Source organism: Schistocerca nitens, chromosome 10 (genome assembly GCF_023898315.1).
Source record: "Schistocerca nitens isolate TAMUIC-IGC-003100 chromosome 10, iqSchNite1.1, whole genome shotgun sequence".
Classification (NCBI taxonomy): Eukaryota; Metazoa; Arthropoda; class Insecta; order Orthoptera; family Acrididae; genus Schistocerca; species Schistocerca nitens.
This window is the reverse complement of record NC_064623.1, coordinates 11,521,519-11,543,029: the sequence shown is the minus strand read 5'-3', so window position 1 is coordinate 11,543,029 and position 21,511 is coordinate 11,521,519. Positions and strand designations below refer to the sequence as shown.

General features: G+C 45.5%; 1 protein-coding gene across 1 annotated transcript in view; it reads right to left on the bottom strand.

Moving 5' to 3' along the window:
* LOC126209797 (ATP-binding cassette sub-family C member 4-like) overlaps positions 1 to 21,511 on the bottom strand; it is a 124,300-nt gene that overhangs the window by 4,889 nt on the left and 97,900 nt on the right. Inside the window, exon 10 of the mRNA XM_049938935.1 lies at positions 725 to 908. Within this exon, the coding sequence (XP_049794892.1) occupies positions 725 to 908 (184 nt within the window). The remainder of the gene's footprint in view (positions 1 to 724; positions 909 to 21,511) is intronic.

Sequence of the window (21,511 nt, the reverse complement as noted above, 5' to 3'; positions counted from 1 at the left end):
CCTGAACTCTTTTGCAGTCGTGAGGGACTTTTCATTGCACAGAGATTTTTGTTAAATACAAGCTACACTTTCAAAGAAACCCGTGGTTATCCTCATAGTACTTTGGAAGAAAGATTCACTGAAAGTAGAGGACAATCACAGGTAGGCATACCTGTTTACGGACGATTATATGGCCGCAGAGCGGCAGCAGGTTAATATGGCGGGCATATGTGGTTGATGACAGTATGCGGTCACAGAATGGCATCATTGAACAGGCAAGACTGTTTAGTTGAGGATGATCATGTGGTCACAGAGAAGCAGTGGGTTGAACTGGTAGACCTCCATGTTTTAGGATGATGATGTGGTCGCAGAGTGACAGCAGGTTGAGCAGGTAGGTCTACCTGGCAGAGGACGATGCTGTCACAGAAAAGCATCAGGTTGAGCTGGTAGGTCTACCCGGTTGAGGATGGTGACATGGTCAGTGAGTGGCAGCAGGTTGAGTTGGTAGGTGTAGCTGGTTTAGGATGATGATGTGGCCACAGATTGGCAGCAAGTTGAAGAGGTAGGCCTACCTGGTTGAAGACAATGACTTGATCACAGAGTGGTAGCTGGTTGGGCTGGTAGGCGTACCTGCCTGAGGATAGGACATGGTCAACGAGTAGCAGCAGGTTGAGTTGGTAGATTTACCTGGTTCAGGGTGATGATGTGGTCACAGAGCGATAGAAGGTTGAGCTGGCATTCCTACCTTGTTGAGGACGATGATGTGGTCACAGAGGGGCAAGAGGTTGAGCTGGTGTGTGACAAGCAGCCTCGTCTTACCAGCCAGCAGCTTCAGGATGCACTCACGGAACACGTGGCTGGCCACGTGCGGATCCACAGCAGAGAGCGGGTCATCCAGTAGGTAGACGTCCGCATCCCGATATGCCGCCCTGCCAACATAGAGCAGTGAAGAGCTTTAGCCACAGATACAGTCTCTATATGGCTGCTAAGTTAATAGGCTAGGTTTAAAAGTTGATAGGAAATCAGTTACAATAACACTAAAATAATTTGTAGCTTTCATGCATTTACATTGGAATTGATCCAAATTATATCAGCGAGATACTTTCAAATATTATTAACCTGCGCTTCTGAATGTAAAAAGATTTTAGTACCTCAATTAACTGATTATCTTTAAGAAGCAGTTAAGTTTTATAATGGGTAATTTTCTGTCAAAAGAAAACTGAGTGTCTGGCAATGATTTGTACCAGCATCTTTTGCTTTCCTAGGCAGTGTTCCACGCACAGTGCACACTCCATTACAGGTGAAAGATTCAGTCTGGAAACAAACTGTGCTTAAGCCATGTCTCTACGTTCATGTTCCTCCACCATGGGAGCTAGTCCTGCAAGACATGCAGAACAACTGTTGTCAAGTTTAGAAAGTAGGAGAGCCGTAGTGGCAGAAGTGACTGTGGGACAGGTTGCAAATTGTGCCAAGCATGCAGCTGGAGTTTCAGTGTAGCAGTTTGTCTTAATTTCTGAGGACGTTTGGTTTGAAAACGAATGTGTGTTTCGCACACTGGACGTCTCCTGGTGGCTGTAATCCGGTCTGATCCCCACTGGCACATACTCGGTGGCAGTCAGTTGCCTAGTGAGCTGCAAACAACTGTCTTTCTGGATTCTGTCAGGTGCTCATAGTCACGAGATGCCACAGAACATGATAAACAGTGTCCACAGAGTCACTGACTGCCATGTTTGGATTAAATCATCTTCCACATCATATCGAATAACGTTCTCACTCTTTCAACAGCGATCACTGTGTGAGGACATCTTAGTGAATGTCCGCTCATCTTTCAAGGTTTCAGCCTTCATTACGGCTTACCCTCTCATAAAGATCGGAGTTTGAAGAGGAAAAATGACAATGTTAAATTAAATGTTTCAGTTTGAAGAGGAAAAATGACAATATTAAATTAAATGTGGATGGCACCTCTGTAGACTGTGTAACAAATGCAAAATTTCTACGAATGAATAGTGATTCTCAATTGAAGTGGTGTGAACACACAAAGGTACTTGCAAACAGAATGTTATCAACATGTTATGCCCTTAGAATCCTGTCATCAGTGTGTAACATGCAGTGTCCTTTAGTTACATATTATTCATATGTACACTCAATTCTTAGCTATGGCATTCTTTTTTGGGGAATAAATGCGCAAAATATGAACACAATATTCAAACTTCAGAAAAGAGGCATAAGAATAATAACCAAAAATACTAGTCGAGCTCATTGTAAAGATCTGTTCAGAACACTTGGGATTTTAACTGCTCCATGTGAATACATTTACCAGCCAGTTGTACACATCAAAAATAACATTGGTAATTACTGCACAAACAGCTCTATCCATGACCATGCAACAAGAGATTGACTCAACTTACATTTACCAAGAGACATTAAACATAAAACGCAAAACAGCATTTCGTACCAAGGAATAAAACTGTGCAATAAATTACCAAAAGAGGAATTGCAAAACTACACTTATTTAAAAAGGCAGCTAAAAAGTACCTGTTGTGCAATACATTTTATACATTCAAGGATTACTTAGCTAAAACAGAGTAGAGGTTTGATAAAAAATGTTATACAAATATATAACAATAATAATAATAATAGTAATAATAAGTATAAAATATACAACATTCCACATAACACCTACAGTTTGTTTTTTTTCCCCTTTTTTTTCCTTTCTAGAAATACTTACCCCCAAGCTATGCATGGCACAATACTAACACTCATTATGGAGGGATGCTGACTCAGTTTTTCAGGATACTAAATAGGTAGCTGCGGTACAGAAAATGGCCCAGAGTTCACGTGTGTGTGTGTGTGTGTGTGTGTGTGTGTGTGTGTGTGTGTGTGTGTAGTGAGTGAAGTGTCATGAAACAATGTGTCTATAGTGTGTGCAGTGACTGATAGTGAGATATGAGCGAACAATGTGGCATTACATTATTTAATAAGTTATTTGTAAAAACGTATTGTACACCAGAAGTAAATCTAATGATTGTCTCTAACTAGAAGTCTGTAAATATATGTGTATACGAATTAGCTTATTTTAAAATCATCTAAGTTTGTAAATACTTTGACATGTCCTATATCCTTGTAAAAAGAGATCTACAGATGAATAAAGCTACTACTACTGCTACTACTACTACTACTACTACTACTACTACTACTACTAAGTCTCTCTTCCTAGCCCAATGTACTTTAATATCTCCGTTTTGTGATACTTTGTACCTTATCTTGGATTTTTTTTACACATCTATACTAGTAAAACGCTTTTCTGGAACCTGATGCTAGTTGTTGGTTACGTATATAATGGGATCCAGGGGCAAAACAAATTTATTTTCAGTTTTTCCTATAATTATTGTCCTAATTCAAACATTTAAAATGATTTCACAATCAATTCATTAAGATAGATGATCTTATGTTAAAAGTGTAAAAAAGTAAGAGAAGTATTACAGTTAGAAAGTGTGTGTTTGTCTTGATGCAGCATAAGTGACAGCGAGCATATGCCCAGACTATATTCATCCATGATTTGCGAATGAGAGCACTAAGCAACTTGTAGCAAATATTATATATAATGTCAAACCGTTACGAAACTTTTTGAAACTGACACCCCCGCAAAATGATGAAAGGAAAAAAAGTTTATTTGTTGCTACATTTTCGCTGTTCGTACAAACTTGAACATCAAGAATGGCGTTTTATTTTATTTCTCCTTTACTACTAGCTTTATTGGCAACTCCGTTTGCAGACAGTATCCAAGTATGCCATTGAATGTACCTGCAAAATTATATCACATTATGGCACGTAGATCAAGAGATATGAAGACATAAATATTTAAATGAGTGAAAAATAGCTTTTTGCTTAAAACTGAGTGCGTATTACCCAGACTACATTCATGTAGTGTTTCATAATGTGTACACTTAACGACTTCCAACAAATTGAAAGCATAATTTCAAGCCTTTCCTAAAAAATTTCCTACGTGCATCCTTAAAGTCAGACATTTATTTAACACATTACCTCATTTGTAAAGTAATCAAATGTTTGAAAGTATTTCACACTTGGGAGATCGATTCTGCAAATAATCGTGGGTTTACCGGTGATATTTCCAATGGAATACAGAATTCAGTGCTATAGGGACATGTTTAAGAAAAAGTTAAATTTTCCATTTACTCTGTCTGGTTCTTAAATCTCTTCCTAGTATGTTTCTATCACCCCCACGATAGATTCAATGTTTCTTATTTCTTAAAATGAAAAACCAACCGCCATCAATATCAATGACAAATCGTGATTTTTATTTCAATGCAGGGTGCACTTCAGTCCTGGAGAGCGCATCATCAGGTACTTGATCCAACATTTTTCTAATTTACATTAATATTGGTCTATTTCAGTAGTGTTTACATCGTTTTCAAGCACAGTTTGAGTTAAGATATTTATATACATATACACACTTTCCGTCGTACATCACATATGTAAAAACAATTCAGAATGGATACAGACCAATATTCACCTAAATTAGAAAAATGATGTAGCCTGATCAAGCATCTGAGGATGAGCCCCCAGTGATGGAAATGAATGGCTGGTGACTGAAGGCGGTGTGTTTTTCATTTTACGAAATAATTTCAGTCACGGAAGCAACACTGGTAGCAATGGATAAAATAAAGTGTATTATTTATTATTTCACGATCTCAGCTGGCTGGTCAGAACACTGCATCGTTAAAATTTGACAGTCATTGTTAGGTAAGTCATTCAGTATCGCTTTTACATCTAAAGAAGAGAAGTAAGTTGGATCTATAAATTAAATGTCAATAGCTGCTTCATTTTTCTTTCGATCACCCTGCGGATTTTATGTGAGACTACGAATGAGTTGGAACATTCTGCTTTGTGTACAACAGAGGAACACATTACCATTCACCAGCTGAGGTCAAATAGAGGCTGGTCATTAGGGAAGAATATTTTCCAGGTGACAGAATGTGTGAAGTGTTCCTCATAACAGAACTAGTTGTGGCAGAGGTTAAACCACGGGTATTTCATTGAGGTTTGAGGTACAGTTTCCCATCTCAATGTCCAGTTGCGGGTTTTAAATAGTTTCCTTAAATCGATAAAGTCCAATGTCTAAATAGTTTGTTTGGCAAAACCCCATCATTGTGATACCTCTGATTTTGCCGAAGTAATTGAGTTTGGTGAACTTTTTTATATATTCAAATTGAATCAAGAAATTCGCTGAACATCAGAATGTACACCACAGGCCCACCTTTGTTCTGTCCAAGTTGGGCTCTATCTTGAATGACACACAATTTATGAAATGTTGAACACAAATCTTTGTTCCTCTTTCTTACTGACAAAATTATGGGGAATACTACTCAGATAGTCTCAGCGGCGATGTTTGAGATTAAGAAATCACGTTTGCAACAAATTGGCACTGTGAGCTGACTGCCTACCTCGGCATCATGGTGGTGGGCAGCCACTATTTGATCCTGAGCGAAGGCCCAGTAAGCACATATAACAGAAGTGATTATTTACAAAAATAAAAAGAGATTATCTTATGTAAAGAAATTAGCGCTACCAAGGGTTGAGGGAGAGTGTGTAATAGATATTTAATTTTAATGCTTCAGTCATCTGTCTTCAGTGGGCAGTTTGGTAGAAAGTCTGGGACTGAAACTAAATGTGAAGAAGTTACAAGTAATTTTAACATCCCATCAAAAATTAATTATTTCGGGATCACGGGAAAAAGTGCCTTCTATTGTTCTCAAGAGTACCCTTACATCTTAACAGAAGACGGTGAACAACTCTGAGTACCTCAACTGGCGAAAAAATACCGTTGCTACGTGCACTAAGATTTCCGCTTGCCACTCCCCCGTTCAGACATTTCGAAACATATTTTGGCAAGATGTAAAACGTAGACTTGTGCAGTCACTAATTCTGCTAAACCTCCACAGTTATGATGCAATCCTTTAAGTCCTTGTAGAGGCAAGCAACCAATATGAATGTAATTTATCAACTGAAGACACGAAGTCTGTATATGAGTCCGCAATCATTTCATTTTTAGCACTTTTATTTTCACAAGTCCGTCTTGATCACAATTTCTTTACACTTTATGACCGGTTTATGCTTATCGCCATCTTCAGATCTGTTGTAAATATAAATATTGTACAAGCCTTAGTGGTACATGAAATATAAAATATAATATTTATAGCCATGTATGGCAGTCATACATACCGTTAAAATATTCTGACATAAATCATCGTCAATTACACATCTGAGTGCATGGTACGTGCTGATAACGTGCAGATCGCATCAGGTATTTATACAAAAACCTAATGCCAACAGAGGGCACTTTAGCTAGAGTATGTACAACAGATCTGAAGATGGCGATAAGCCGAAACTGGTAAAGAAATTAATGTGATCAAGACGGACTTGTGAAAATAAAAATGAACGTAATTATTGGATAGAATTTAAAAAAGACTGTGTTTGCTTAAAAACAGTGGTTGCTTTTTCTGAATTTGTTTATTAACTGTCACGATGCATTTCGGGATTAACCCCTCATTGATTACCTGTAATAAACAGAGAAAAGTAACATATGTTATGTTACAAATTGTACAGAAACGCAAATTTCTTATGAAAGTCAGCTCTAAACGAACAATGTTCAAGAATATAAGGCTTCCTGATAGAGAAATACATACCATTTCAGATACAAATACATGGGGCTTTGATGTGGACGTCAAATACTGTCATTACTAATAGATAGAATAACAGGTAGCAACAGTAGTTGGACAGTTCGATCCTAGCTGTTGAAGGACCATGCAAGCAATGGACAGTGCCACCTTGTGTGCTGGGGCGAAAACTCGGTCACTCTAGATGGAGTAACCGTGTCGATGCGCGCTTAGCCCTTTTACTACCAGTGGGAGGTACGTGTCCCGCAATATGTTCTCAGAGACCTAACTGGAATTTGTTGCTTGTTTTTGCTATGTATCAGTGTCCCACCGGTAAAGGGAAGCTTACTGATGGTTAGCAGAAATCTTATAATTACAGATTGCACCTGAAGGTTGTGCTGCCCTCAAGTTTCATTGTTATTCCTCGTCACCATATTGTCTCATCGAATTAGTTCGCACCTGCAAATAGGCAACGCAGTTACACAGACTCGCAAAGCATGCTGGCTCCGCGTCTTCCAGGACACATCGCATCAACGACTTGCGCCTACGGATTGACCTTTGCAGCATCAGCGAAGCTCATGTTGAGCACCGGCAGCGACAGTTACAAATGTGGATATATGATCCGTCCACTGGCGTGTGTCTGTTTTCAGTATGTCTTTTAGTTTTTGCGCAGATGTCTTCTGAAACCCTGGAGGTAATTATGAATACTACTGGATGTTCTACCCCGCCCCACCACATCCCAATCCTTTGGATAACTAACCGGCGGGAAATATTATATTCATGTCGTTATTTATGACTAAGACATTAATTAAAATAACTATACATTAATGTTTACGAAATGAAATTCGTGGCCAGAGTGTTAAGAGCGCTACACAGATTCATGACCATTGTAAATATTATTTTTAGACTCTTAAAGCGCAATTGCCGAACGTGGGTGTCAATATATAAAACATTTTAAAAAAATTTGGCCATAGACAGGCAAAACTCCTATCTTACTTACAAAAATTTAAGTGACATATTATATAAAAGCAGGGCATAGAAAATTTTCTTATGTATACACACAGAAAGCCTTCTAAATATTTTTATGCGCTGGTGTTATGTATTATGTCACTTACATATTTGAATGATAGGATTTTTGCTCGTGTGTGGGTAAGCAATTTTCAAGTGTTTTATAAATTCGGAGTAGGGATTAAAACCCATGGAGAATAAATAAAAACTTTGAGGTTCACCGATGACATATAATTCTGTCAGAGACAGCAAAGGACCTGGAAGAGCAGTTGAACGGAATGGACAGTGTCTTGAAAGGAGGATATAAGATGAACATCAACGAAAACAAAACGACGATAATAAAATGTAGTCGAATTAAATCGGGTGACGCTGCGGGAATTAGATTATGAAATGAGACGCTTAAAGTGGTAAATGGGTTTTGCTATTTGGGGAGCAAAATAACTGATGATGGTCGAAGTAGACCGGGTGTAAGATGTAGACTGGCAATGGCAAGGAAAGCGTTTCTAAAGAAGAGAAATTTGTTAACATCGAGTATAGATTTAAGTGTCAGTAAGTCGTTTCTGAAAGTATTTGTATGGAGTGTAGCCATGTATGGGAGTGAAACATGGACGATAACTAGTTTGGACAAGAAGGGAATAGAAGCTTTCGAAATGTGGTGCTACAGAAGAATGCTGAAGCTTAGACGGGTAGATCACATAACTAATGAGGAAGTATTGAATAGGATTGTGGAGAAGAGAAATTTGTGGCACAACTTGACTAGAAGAAAGGATCGGTTGGTAGGGCATATTCTGAGGCATCAAGAGATCACCAAGTTAGTACTGGAGGGCAGCGTGGAGGATAAAAATGGTAGAGGGAGACCAAGAGATGAATACGCTAAACAGATTCAGAAGGAGATAGGTTGCAGTAGGTACTGGGAGATGAAGAAGCTTGCACAGGATGGAGTAGCATGGAGAGCTGCATCAAACCAGTCGCTGGACTGAAGACCACAACAAGATATACCGACACGCACTTCCGGCAATTATGCGTTAAAAATTTCATACAATACTTCCAGTGGCCACGAATCTCTGTGGCGCTCTTCTAGCGAGCATCGGCACCGTTACGGCACCCAGTGTGACGCGGCCTTGCCCCCAGCTGACACGGTGGCGCTGGACATTGCTTGCTGGCTATTTCAGCAGTTAGTGTCGAATTGTGACCAGTGCTACCTGTCATTCTGCATGTTAGTAATGACACTGTTTGACCTCTACATCAAAGCCTCATCTAGTAATACCTAAAGTGGCACGTCTTTCTGTATCAAACACAATTATGTTCTTGCATATTGTGCGCTTACAACTGATCTCTATAAGAAATTTGCGTTTCTGTAAAAAAAATAAAATAATCTCCGTTCTTTCAACTCCTGGAATGCCTATCGAATCCGCCTCCCTTTCCCCACACGGATCCTCTACCACTTAATTCTTTACCCACACCTCCTCCTCCTCTTCCTTGAACGGATACGGATCCTTAACACCTCCTGTAAACTTGATCCTCCTTACCCGCTTCCCTCTCCCATCCTTTCCCACCCCTGTCCGCTGCCATACCTGTCCACCTGCATCCCACCTGCTCTCCACCTTACCACCCTCCACACCTTTGCCCAAGGTAGCTTCCGCCAACTCCCCCCTCGTCCCCTCCATTTACCCCTCCTACCAGCTTTGATGCTCCCCTTATTCCTCCTGTGTTTTTCCTCCGGGGCAGCCCCCTTCCCTTCTCTCCCTCCTCACTTCCTCCCCTCTCCTGCCCCCTTTCCCTCCCCCCTCCCAGGGCTTCCACACACACACCCCCTACCCTCTCTCCTCCTCCTCCCTTCTTCTCTCCCACTGGCATCTCCCCTCCCCCCCCTCCTACCTTCACCTCTTGCCACCGCCAGCCCCCCTGCTTTTTCGTGTGCACAGTATGTTTTTAGTGGACCAGAGATAGTAGCCACTGTGCCAGTGTTTGTCTTCCCGTCTGTTACTCAGTGTCTCTCCTTCAGTGCTCTTCCATTCACGTGTGAAACTCTGTGTCTCCGTTGTGTACAGTGCTGAATGTTTTTATACAAACAGAGCCTCCGTGACCGTTTTAATTTATTTTAATATGTATGTTTCCTGTTTTTATCCTCCATGTATGTTTGTTTATATGACTTCCTGTTTTGTGTGTGGTTTTCCTGTGGCCAAAGAGAGCGGCATAGATAGGCCCCTGCCGGCCTACCTTTCTGTAAAGGTTTTAAAATTACAATAAAGAAAAGAAAAAAAGAAAGAAAAGAAAAAAGAAACTGTAAAATTTGTAACATAACATCTGTCGCTCTTGTCTGTTTATAATAGGTCATCACATGAGGGATTACACACGAAACGCATCGTGACAGATAATAAACAAGTTCAGAAAAAGCCAGCGACTGTCTTCAAGTAACCACACCGCCTTTTTAAATTATCTATAGCGATGCAGTCCAACGCGGCACAAGCTGCAAAATGTCTAGATTTTTAACACTAACCAGAAATGATTATTTGCGTTATATCTGCAGCATGCATCTCTTTGACCATGTTCATGCACTTAAGCTGTCCTGGCACAGGACGTGTTACTCCTCGTGAAGCCCGCAGGACGTGCTCTCTGTCGTGGTCGGTGCACGCTCGGAAACGAGTTGGAGCATCACACGGAGAGCGCTCCTCGTCGTGAACAGCGAATGCAGCGCTCGCCAGCGGGCGTTGATGCCAATGGATGGGCGTTAAACTACTACATTAGGTTTAAAACGCGCAGTTCCTTCCTCTTCCACAGCTTGGCCATGTTGTTTTGACTGTAGTGTTCACAGATAAAAACTGGTGTATCCTAAGATCACAAGGGAAGTTCCACGTCGTCAGTGAGGGCATAATCTTTTAAAACTTTCGTGATGGTAAGTAATGCATAGTATATAGAATAACGTCAGCGTGTCTGCCTGTTGGAGAAAGTGCGGTTCATGATGTGTGCCCACGTGTCCTCCCCAACAGCTGCAGTGTACGTAACGGCTGCACACGTGATGAAGGACGTGGGTAGCAAGGCACATCCACGCATCGTAGTACTCAACTAGCTATACAGGGTGTTACAAAAAGGTACGGCCAAACTTTCACGAAACATTCCTCACACACAAATAAAGAAAAGATGTTATGTGGACATGTGTCCGGAAACGCTTTATCTCCATGTTAGAGCTCATTTTAGTTTCGTCAGTATGTACTGTACTTCCTCGATTCACCGCCAGTTGGCCCAATTGAAGGAAGGTAATGTTGACTTCGGTGCTCGTGTTGACATGCGACTCATTGCTCTACAGTACTAGCATCAAACACACCAGTACGTAGTATCAACAGGTTAGTGTTCATCACGAACGTGGTTTTGCTGCCAGTGCAATGTTTACAAATGCGGAGTTGGCAGGTGCCCATTTGATGTAAGGATTAGCACGGGGCAATAGCCGTGGCGCGGTACGTTTGTATCGAGACAAATTTCCAGAACGAAGGTGTTCCGACAGGAAGACGTTCGAAGCAATTGATCGGCGTCTTAGGGAGCACAGAACATCCCAGCTCCCCCTGCGGGTTCGGGGATAAGAATAGACCCGCGGTATTCCTGCCTGTCGTAAGAGGCGACTAAAAGGAGTCTCAAATGTTTCGGCCTTATGTGATGGTCCCCTCTCGGGTTTGACCTCCATCTTTCTAAATTATTCCGAAGAGCGAGCCAATGGGGAAGGGCGCCTTACATGGTGCACTGTATCCGTCGTGCATTGAGACCTTTAGCCGGCTTTTTCGTCGTTGCAATGGTGTCCCGCTCGTTTTCCGTCTCTTGGGCGGGGATACGTCACTGGGTGCGATTACCACGCTGCACTCTGCAGTGTCGCTTTTAACTGCGACGACGACCTTGGACAGTCTTGCACCTAAGATCCAGCACGGTAGCCAGCCCGTTGTGGTGGGGCCGCCATGTACCCTCTTGGTTGTAGCCCCCTGACAACACAGGGATCGCTCTACTGATGCCTGCGCCGTTAACTCCCCACGTATGCCAAGGAGTAGATGCCCATCTCCTGGGGGCATCAGGACTCCCGGCAATGGCCGTCCTGCCAGGTGGCTATTGCTGCGGCTGGGTGGCGCCCGTGGGGAGGGCCCTTGGTCGGAGTAGGTGGCATCAGGGCGGATGACCCACAATGAAGCGTGGTACATCATCTATCGCTGGTGGGCCTCCACCAGCAGTCTCTAAGCGATCGAGGTCTAACCTCAATGGCAGGAAATACGAACCACGATCATTTCCCTCCCTGGCCACTCCATGGGAGGAACGTATGGCAAAAGAAGGCAGTGGAGAATATTCACCCCGGTTCCTTGTGTGTACGCGAGTTGATGGGGAATCGTTTATGTCAACCAAGCCCCAGTTTTTTGTGGAGCATTTAGAGGACAAGTTCGGGGAGGTGGAGGGCTTGTCCAAGATGCGCTCTGGTTCTGTGCTCATCCAAACGGCATCCTCTGCCCAGTCACGGAGGTTGCTCAATTGTGACAAGTTGGGGGATGTTTCAGTTAGCATCACGCCGCATAAGAGTCTCAACATGGTCCAGGGTATTATATTCCACAGGGATCTTCTTCTGCAGTCCGACGATGAATTACGCGCCAACCTCGAACGACGAGGTGTTCACTTCGTCCGGCGCGTCCATCGGGGTCCGAGGGATAATCAGGTAGCCACCAGTGCCTTCATCTTGGCCTTTGAGGGTGATGTATTACCCGAAAAGGTTAAGGTGATGGTTTACCATTGTGATGTGAAGCCATATATCCCTCCTCCGATGCGGTGTTTTAAATGCTGGAAGTTCGGGCACATGTCATCTCGCTGTACTTCCAGCATCACGTGTCGGGATTGTGGACGTCCTTCGCATCCTGATACTCCATGTGCCCCGCCTCCTATCTGTGTTAACTGCGGAGAACACCATTCCCCCTGCTCGCCGGACTGTAGGATCTTCCAGAAAGAAAGGAAGATAATGGAATATAAGACTCTGGACCGCCTGAGCTACACCGAGGCAAGGCAGAAATATGAGCGGCTACATCCCGTGCCCATGACATCCTCCTATGCCACTGCTGCAACAGCGATCCGATCCTCTCTGGTGTCGTCACGTACTGTTGCCTCTCAGCTATGTCACAATGAACCGGCCCCCTTGGTTGTGGGGGGCACTTCCCCCTCTGTTGCTCCATCTACTCCAGGAGCAACACCACCCCAACCATCGGGGACATTCGTCCTCCCTTCCCAGCCGGAGAAGCGTCGGGCTTCTTCGGCTACTCTAGCCAGAAAGGGGTCCCTTGGGGCCCTCCCTTCCCAGGCTTCACCCAGTGTCAAAGCGGAAACCCGCAAAGGTTTGAAACAATAACCGGTCGCTGGTCATAGGGCTTCACGGTCGTCGTCGGTCCCTGAGACTGACCCAGTGGGGCCCTCCCAGGCAGACCCTCCAAAGGCACAGCGTGCGAAGCAGTTGAAGAAAAAGGCTCCCAAGCATCCTGACATTGCGGTGGCACCTGTCCCACCGCAACCTTCAAACTCTGCGTCTGAGGACGAGGTGGAGATCCTGGCGTCTGCTGAAGACCTCAATCTCGCCAGTCCCTCCGACACCATGGAAAGCACTGGCACAGGTGCTCACTTGGAGGCAGCAGGTGACCCAGCAGCGTAATCTGCCTTCCCCGTCCCGTCACGCCTTTCCCAGACATGGCCAATACCATCCTCCAGTGGAACTGCAGCGGTTTCTTCCACCATCTAGCTGAGCTCCGCCATCTTCTCAGCCTTCACCCTTTCTTCTGCATTGCTCTCCAGGAAACTTGGTTTCCAGCAATCCGAACCCCCGCCCTCCGGGGCTATCGGGGTTATTATAAGAACCGAGCAGCTTATGAAAGGGTGTCTGGTGGCGTCTGCATATATGTCCTTCACACTCTGCACAGCGAGTCTGTCCCTCTCCAGACGCCTTTAGAGGCTGTCGCTGTACGCGTGTGGACGCCACAGGCTGTTACCGTCTGCAGTCTTTACATTCCACCGGATGGTGATGTCTCGCAGCATGTCCTGGCTGCACTGGTCGCCCAATTGCCGCCACCTTTCTTGCTATTGGGCGACTTCAACGCCCATAACCCTCTGTGGGGTGGGTCAGTGGCAACAGGTCGAGGCGCCATCGTTGAGCAATTACTGTCGCAGCTCGATCTCTCGCTGTTAAATGATGGTGCCTTCACACACTTCAGTGTGGCGCATGGCACCTACTCCGCCATTGACCTTTCAATCTGTAGCCATAGCCTCTTACCGTCTGTCCAATGGAGTGTGCATGACGACCTGTGTGGTAGTGACCACTTTCCGATATTTTTGTCACTACCACGGCGCCACTCTTCCGGGCGCCCTAGCAGATGGGCTATGAATAAGGCTGACTGGGACTTGTTCTCCTCCACTGCCGCTTTTGAGCCTCTCTCTACTGATGACATTGATGCGGTGGTTCAATCGGTCACCACCGGCATCGTTACAGCCGCCGAATCAGCCATTCCCCGTTCCTCTGGGTCCCCTCGGCGGCGGACTGTGCCTTGGTGGTCGCCTGAGATCGCTGAAGCGATTAAAGATCGCCGGCGGGCGCTCCAGCGTCACAAGCGACATCCCTCCATCGACCACCTTATCGCCTTCAAACGGCTGCGTGCGCGGGCCCGCCTCCTTATCCGCCAAGGCAAGAAGGAGTGCTGGGAGCGGTATGTATCCACCATTGGCCTCCATGTCACTCCATCGCAGGTCTGGGCCAAGATTCGACGCGTCTACGGCCATCGGACACCTGCCAGCGTCCCTGCACTCTCACTGAATGGAGCAGTTTGTACTGACTCCAACGTCATTGCGAATCGCTTAGCAGAGCATTTTGCTATGAGTTCCGCCTCTGCGAATTACCCCCAGGCCTTCCGCTCCATTAAAGAGCGGATGGAACGTCGGAGCCTTTCGTTTCGCACCAACCACCTAGAATCTTACAATGCTCCATTTAGTGAGTGGGAATTTCGCAGTGCCCTAGCTGCTTGCCCTGATACCGCTCCTGGGCCAGATGGCATCCACTGTCAGATGCTGAAACACCTTTCAGTGGACTGCCAGCGGCGCCTTCTCGATCTTTACAACCGTCTTTGGGTCGAGGGGGAGTTTCCGTCGCAATGGCGGGAAGGCATTGACATCCCCGTTTTGAAACCTGGAAAGAACCCTCTCGAGGTGGACAGCTACCGTCCCATTAGCCTCACCAACGTTCTTTGCAAGTTGCTTGAACGGTTGGTGAGCCGGCGCTTGAATTGGGTACTGGAGTCTCGGGGCCTCCTGGCTCCATCTCAGGGTGGGTTCCGTAAAGGCCGCTCCGCCACCGACAATCTGGTGAGCCTGGAGTCGGCCATCCATGCTGCCTTTGCCCGCCGCCAGCACCTGGTCGCTGTCTTTTTCGACATGCGGAAGGCGTACGATACGACATGGCGTCATCACATCCGTTCTACGCTTCATGGATGGGGTCTTCGTGGTCCTCTGCCGATTTTTATCCGCAATTTTCTGTCGTGTCGTACCTTCCGCGTGCAAGTCGCGGCCTCGTATAGTTCCTCCCACGTCCAGGAGAACAATGTGCCACAGGGTTCTGTTTTAAGTGTGTCTGTTTTTAATAGCCATTAACGGGCTTGCTGCGGCCGTGGGAACTTCTGTCTCCGCTTCCCTGTATGCTGACGACTTTTGCCTTTACTACAGCTCTACTGGCATTGCAGCTGTTGAACGTCAGCTACAGGGCGCTATCCGTAAGGCGCAGTCTTGGGCTGTGGCGCATGGGTTTCAGTTTTCGGCAGCCAAGACCCGCGTTATGCATTTCTGCCGGCGCCGAACAGTCCATCCTGAGCCGCGGCTTTATCTTGCCAACGAACTGCTTGCTGTGGTGGAGACCCACAGGTTTTTGGGGGTGGTTTTCGATTCCCGGTTGACTTGGCTGCCTCATATCCGGCAGCTCGAACAGGCGTGTTGGCGGCATCTCAATGCTCTGCGATGTTTGAGCCACACCCGCTGGGCCGCCGACCGCTCTACCCTGTTACGGCTCTACCAGGCGTTAATCCAGTCCCGCCTGGATTATGGGAGCCTGGCTTATGGCTCAGCATCCCCATCTGCGTTACGGGTGCTGGACCCAATTCTCCACAGCGGGATACGCCTTGCCACTGGTGCTTTCCGCACCAGCCCTGTGGACAGCGTACTAGTGGAGGCAGGTGTACCTCCACTGCGGTTCCGACGCCACCGTTTGCTGGCCGCTTATGCTGCCCATGTTCTAAGCTCGCCCGGGCATCCTAACTATCGTCTCCTGTTCCCGCGATCGGTCGTCCGTCTGCCAGAACGTCGGCCCCGCTCTGGTTGTACAATAGCGGGCCGCGTCAAAGAGCTTCTCTCTGGGCTTCAGGTTTTCACTGTTCCACCTCCTTTCCGGGCGCCTCTGCGTACACCCCCGTGGTGTGTTCCTCGCCCTTGCCTTCGGCTCGACTTGGCACAGGGCTCGAAGGACTCGGTCCCTCCAGAGGCCTTCCGCCGCCGCTTTTTTTCCATCCTGGCCACGTATCAGGGCTCTGGAATTGTTTACACCGACGGTTCGATGGTTGCTGGTCGTGTCGGGTATGCGCTAACTCTAGGGGACCATTCCGAACAACGTTCCTTGCCGGATGGATGCAGCGTTTACACTGCTGAGCTGGTTGCCATCTTTCGTGCCCTAGAGTATATCCGCTCCTGCTCAGGTGAGTCCTTCGTTATCTGTAGCGAGTCCCTGAGCGGTTTACGAGCTCTCGACCAGTGTTTTCCTCGTTCTCGTCTGGTGATGGCTATCCATGAGTCCCTGCATACTCTTGCGCGTTGCGGCCGCTCTGTGGTCTTTGTGTGGACCCCAGGTCACGTCGGTATCCCGGGCAATGAACATGCTGACCGCCTGGCGAAGGAGGCCACGAGACAACCGTCTCTGGATGTTGGCCTCCCAGAGACTGATTTGCGGGCAGTCCTCTGCCGAAAAGTTTTTGCGATTTGGGACGCTGAATGGCACGATCGGATCACGCACAATAAACTCCGTGCCATTAAGGAGACGACGACTGTGTGGCGGTCATCCATGCGAGCCAACCGCAGGGACTCAGTCGTCCTTTGTCGGCTCCGCATTGGCCACTCCCGGCTGACACACAGTTATTTACTGCGCCGGGAGGACCCTCCTGTTTGTCGCTGCGGGGCGGCTTTGACAGTGGCCCACATTTTGTTGGCCTGCCCCCTTTTAGCTGTGGTCAGGCAGACATTTGCGCTGCCTGATACGCTCCCTGCCCTTTTATCCGATGACCCTGTTATGGCTGGCTTAGTTTTACGTTTTATTCGGGCAGGGGGTTTTTATCGTTTACTCTGAGTGTTTGTTCTGTTCTTTTGTGTTGATTCTGGCCATTGGCCTACGATTTTACGCTGAGTTTTTAATGTGTTCTCGGTGGTTGGCTTTTCCTTTTTATCTCTATGGTCGGCCAACCACCGTCACACTCTGTGTGATTTTAATTTGTCTTGTCTGAGCTCTGTAAGAGTATTTCTTGTCCTGTGTCGTCTGACGTTTTTCCTGCTGTTCGTTTTTCTTCTCTTTGGGTGGTTTTAATTTTTTGGAAAGAGGGACCGATGACCGTCGCAGTCTGGTCCCTTTAATCCCCCAAACCAACCAAGAACATCCCAGCCTATGACTCGCGACTGCGGAAGACCTAGAATGACGAGGACACCTACAATGGACTAGGCAATTCTTGGTGCAGTTGACGATAACCCTAATGTCAGCGTCAGAGAAGTTGCTGCTGTACAAGGTAACGTTGACCACGTCACTGTATGGAGAGTGCTACGGGAGAACCAGTTGTTTCCGTACCATGTACAGCGTGTGCAGGCACTATCAGCAGCTGGTTGGCCTCCACAGGTACACTTCTGCGAATGGTTCATCCAACAATGTGCCAATCCGCATTTCAGTGCAAATGTTCTCTTTACGGATGAGGCTTCATTCCAACGTGATAAAATTGTAAATTTTCACAATCAACATGTGTGGGCTGACGAGAATCCGCACGCAATTGTGCAATCACGTCATCAACACAGATTTTCTGTTCAAAATTCAAATGGCTCTGAGTACTATGAGACTCAACTGCTGTGGTCATAAGTCCCCTAGAACTTAGAACTACTTAAACCTAACTAACCTAAGGACAGCACACAACACCCAGCCATCACGAGGCAGAGAAAATCCCTGACCCCGCCGGGAACCGAACCCGGGAACCCGGGCGTGGGAAGCGAGAACGCTACCGCACGACCACGAGATGCGGGCACAGATTTTCTGTGAACGTTTGGGCGGGCATTGTTGGTGATGTCTTGATTGGGCCCCATGTTCTTCCACCTACGCTCAATGGAGCACGTTATCATGATTTCATACGGGATACGCTTCTCAACAACAGATTCGGTGACCGATGGATTGGTAGAGGTAGACCAATTCCATGGCCTCCACGCTCTCCTGACCTCAATCCTCTTGACTTTCAATTATGGGGGCCTTTGAAAGCTCTTGTCTACGCAAACCCGGTACCAAATGTAGAGACTCTTCGTGCTCGTATTGTGGACGGCCGTGATACAATACGCCATTCTCCAGGGCTGCATCAGCGCATCAGGGATTCCATGCGACGGAGGGTGGATGCATGTACCCTCGCTAACGGAGGACATTTTGAACATTTCCTGTAACAAAGTGTTTGAAGTCACGCTGGTACGTTCTGTTGCTGTGTGTTTCCATTCCATGATTAATGTGATTTGAAGAGAAGTAATAAAATGAGCTCTAACATGGAAAGTAAGCGTTTCCGGACACATGTCCACATAACATATTTTCTTTCTTTGTGTGTGAGGAATGTTTCCTGAAAGTTTGGCCTTACCTTTTTGTAACACTCTGTATATTACACAATATGTACATTGTGCAAGAACTTTAACAACTTTTTGACATTGTTTATGTTCGCTGACGTAAAAATGGATGTTCCGTTTCCAACTTTACCTTCTTAACTGTCGAATTTTGTTTTACTTCCTAAAGTACCCTATGTTCTTCCTCACATTCATGCTATCTCCATGCCAAATTTTCATCTAGGTTTATTTCTGCAATTTAGCTATGAAAGGATAACAGAAAGAGTTACTTTCGCATTTGTAAAATTAGCACGGACTCTCACTTTTTAGTAAAACTCTAAGGCAATTGTTAATAAATCACTGCTTCCATTCAGTACTAGAATTTTTGCAAGAGGGAAACCATGTGACGTGAAACAAGAAAACGGAAAATTACCTATTACAAGCAGCACAAGGTCCCTTGTAGTTAAAGCCAAAAAATCATTTCTTTACTTCAATACTGACATTAAATACCATGTGTTATAACTAAGAATACGTGTGTGTATGCGAGTGCGTGTGCGTGCGTGCGTGCGTGCGTGCGAGTGTGTGTGTGTGTGTGTGTGTGTGTGTGTGTGTGTGTGTGTGTGGGTGTGTGCGCATAATATTCTCATGTATAAATTAATCTTTATGCACACAATCCATACTAACATTATAAATGCGGAAGTAACTGTGTCTGTTACATGAACCAATTTAGATGAAATTTGCCATGGAGATAGTTTGAACACCGTGGAAGAATGTAGGCTGTCTTACAAAGTAAAAAAAAAAAAAAAAAAAAACAAGATGACCCCTATCGAGACGAAATAGGGAATGTAACAATTTTTTATTATATCAGTGAACATAAACTGTGTTAAAAATTATTAAATTCATTACATGATGTAAATGTTGTATAATGTACAGTTACTTTAATAGAAGCATGCATGATGTGTGCTCCTGCCCATGTCACTTTGCATGCACTGCATGGCAGCAACAATGTGTGTGCCACAGCATTGTGCATTGGGTGGAGGGAGAGAGCACACATAACGAACTGCGCTTACCCAGACAGGTAGACACGTGAGGGTAGCTGACATTGTCGCTCGTACAGCAGCTGACGTACTCTACCACCACTCGTCATAACAAAACTGCTGATACGGAAGCACAGCTGCGGATAACACACAGTAATACAACATAATATTTGTAAGAGAATTACGTATCCCACAACCTGGAAAGTTTTGTGAACGAATAAGCTGATACAGAATTTCGATCCAACCAAACATACTACCTGGGCTGTTTACAAAATCGAATAAACTCACTCCTGAAGAACAGCGCTTTTATACAGACATGACATCGATTATTACAGAACATACTTACGTTAATAAGAACGTCCCAGGATCGTTATGAAAATGCGAACGTGTATAAAAAAGTTCTTGCAGGTAGCAAGACACTAGCTCTCAACAGCTGACTGGTACTCCAGACTTTTGTCAACCACACTATGGTGAACAGGTGTAATGTACGATTGTATCTTTGACATTAGAATATCCTGAAGATTTAAAACGCTGATTTATCATTAAGTCACATTTAAGTGTAACTATTTGTACCAAGAGCAATTCACTTTCGATAAATCGAAAGCGCTGTTGACTTAAAGCCTTATACTTTCATAACATACAAGTTACAGTACTAAAACAAGTAAATACAAAAATACGGCATTTCCCGTCATTGTATTGTAACAAATCGCACCAACAGTGACATGTTTCCGACAGATTCTCACGGTGCTGCTGCTCTTAAACACCATACATTCATAGGATGTGAGGTATAGTTTGAAACTCGCAGATATGGTCTTCAACTGAAAGCGACAAAATCTAATATGGCGTCTCCCAGCTTCTGTTTGTGACGCAGAAGGCCATCTTGCATCCACTGGACACGTTCCTCTCAGCGAGGCCGACGTCTGACTCGTCTCGCACACCACGGAGTGCTGTGAATCCCTCAGTTCCACACTGTGACGTCACAACCCGCCCAGCTCCTCACCTGTGAACACTTCCACGTCCCGTGCGAGGACAGCCTGAGGCCAGACCTGCGACGTGATTGCCTCGTGCAGTGTCCACATCAGCTCCTGATTGTGCTTGCATCGCAGTACCTCAGCACCCCACATCAGAGATCGAGTGTCTGCCCCCCCTCACCATAATCACAACACCAGGTCTCATTTGCATATCACTCAAGCTGTGCCCTCGCGTAGAACCAAAACATTCCAAAGCTGCTTCTGTGCTGCCACTCCCCGCTGCTGGAATGCGCTGCCCTCCACTCTGCTCACAGTTCAATGACCTCTGACCTTTAAGAAGAATCTGGAGCACTTGCTTTTGTCAGCGTCATATCTCTTCCCTAAAAAAAAAACAACACATGCGATGAGTTCTCCTCTCTGTCATATAGTTCGCTCACCTTCTCCCAGTTACGCTTCTTCCTCGTTTCGTTTCCCCACTTCCACTACCCTCTTTCTTTTACATGGGTTTCCATCATGTTCCTTTCTCCCCCCTCCCCCCCCCCCCCTCTTCCTGTCATGTCCACAACTATCAGTGACAGTAATTTATGTCTACCTAGTTGTATTCCTAAATTCCACGAACGTGTTTCTTCTAGTGTAGCTACTATTGTTTTCCACTGTGTTATAATTATGTCTAAGAGTTGCATCTGTACATATTTTAAATAAATTTCAACAACTGCGGTTTCTATCTGCGTGCTCAGGCAAATCTCAGGAACTACATTAGGGATTTTGATACAGTTTGACCTAATAGGTACACGGATTCACGAGCAAGGTTTGTTTCATACGCTTTATTACTGCTATGCCAGAAATGTCGTCCAGCTGTAGGTACACAGTGCTAACCATGTGAAGCCAGGTCAGATTGGTAGCACCATACTATATGTAAGTCTTTTTGTAGCAGATGTACGTTTATGTGAACACGATGTAAAATATGTAGGCGGCC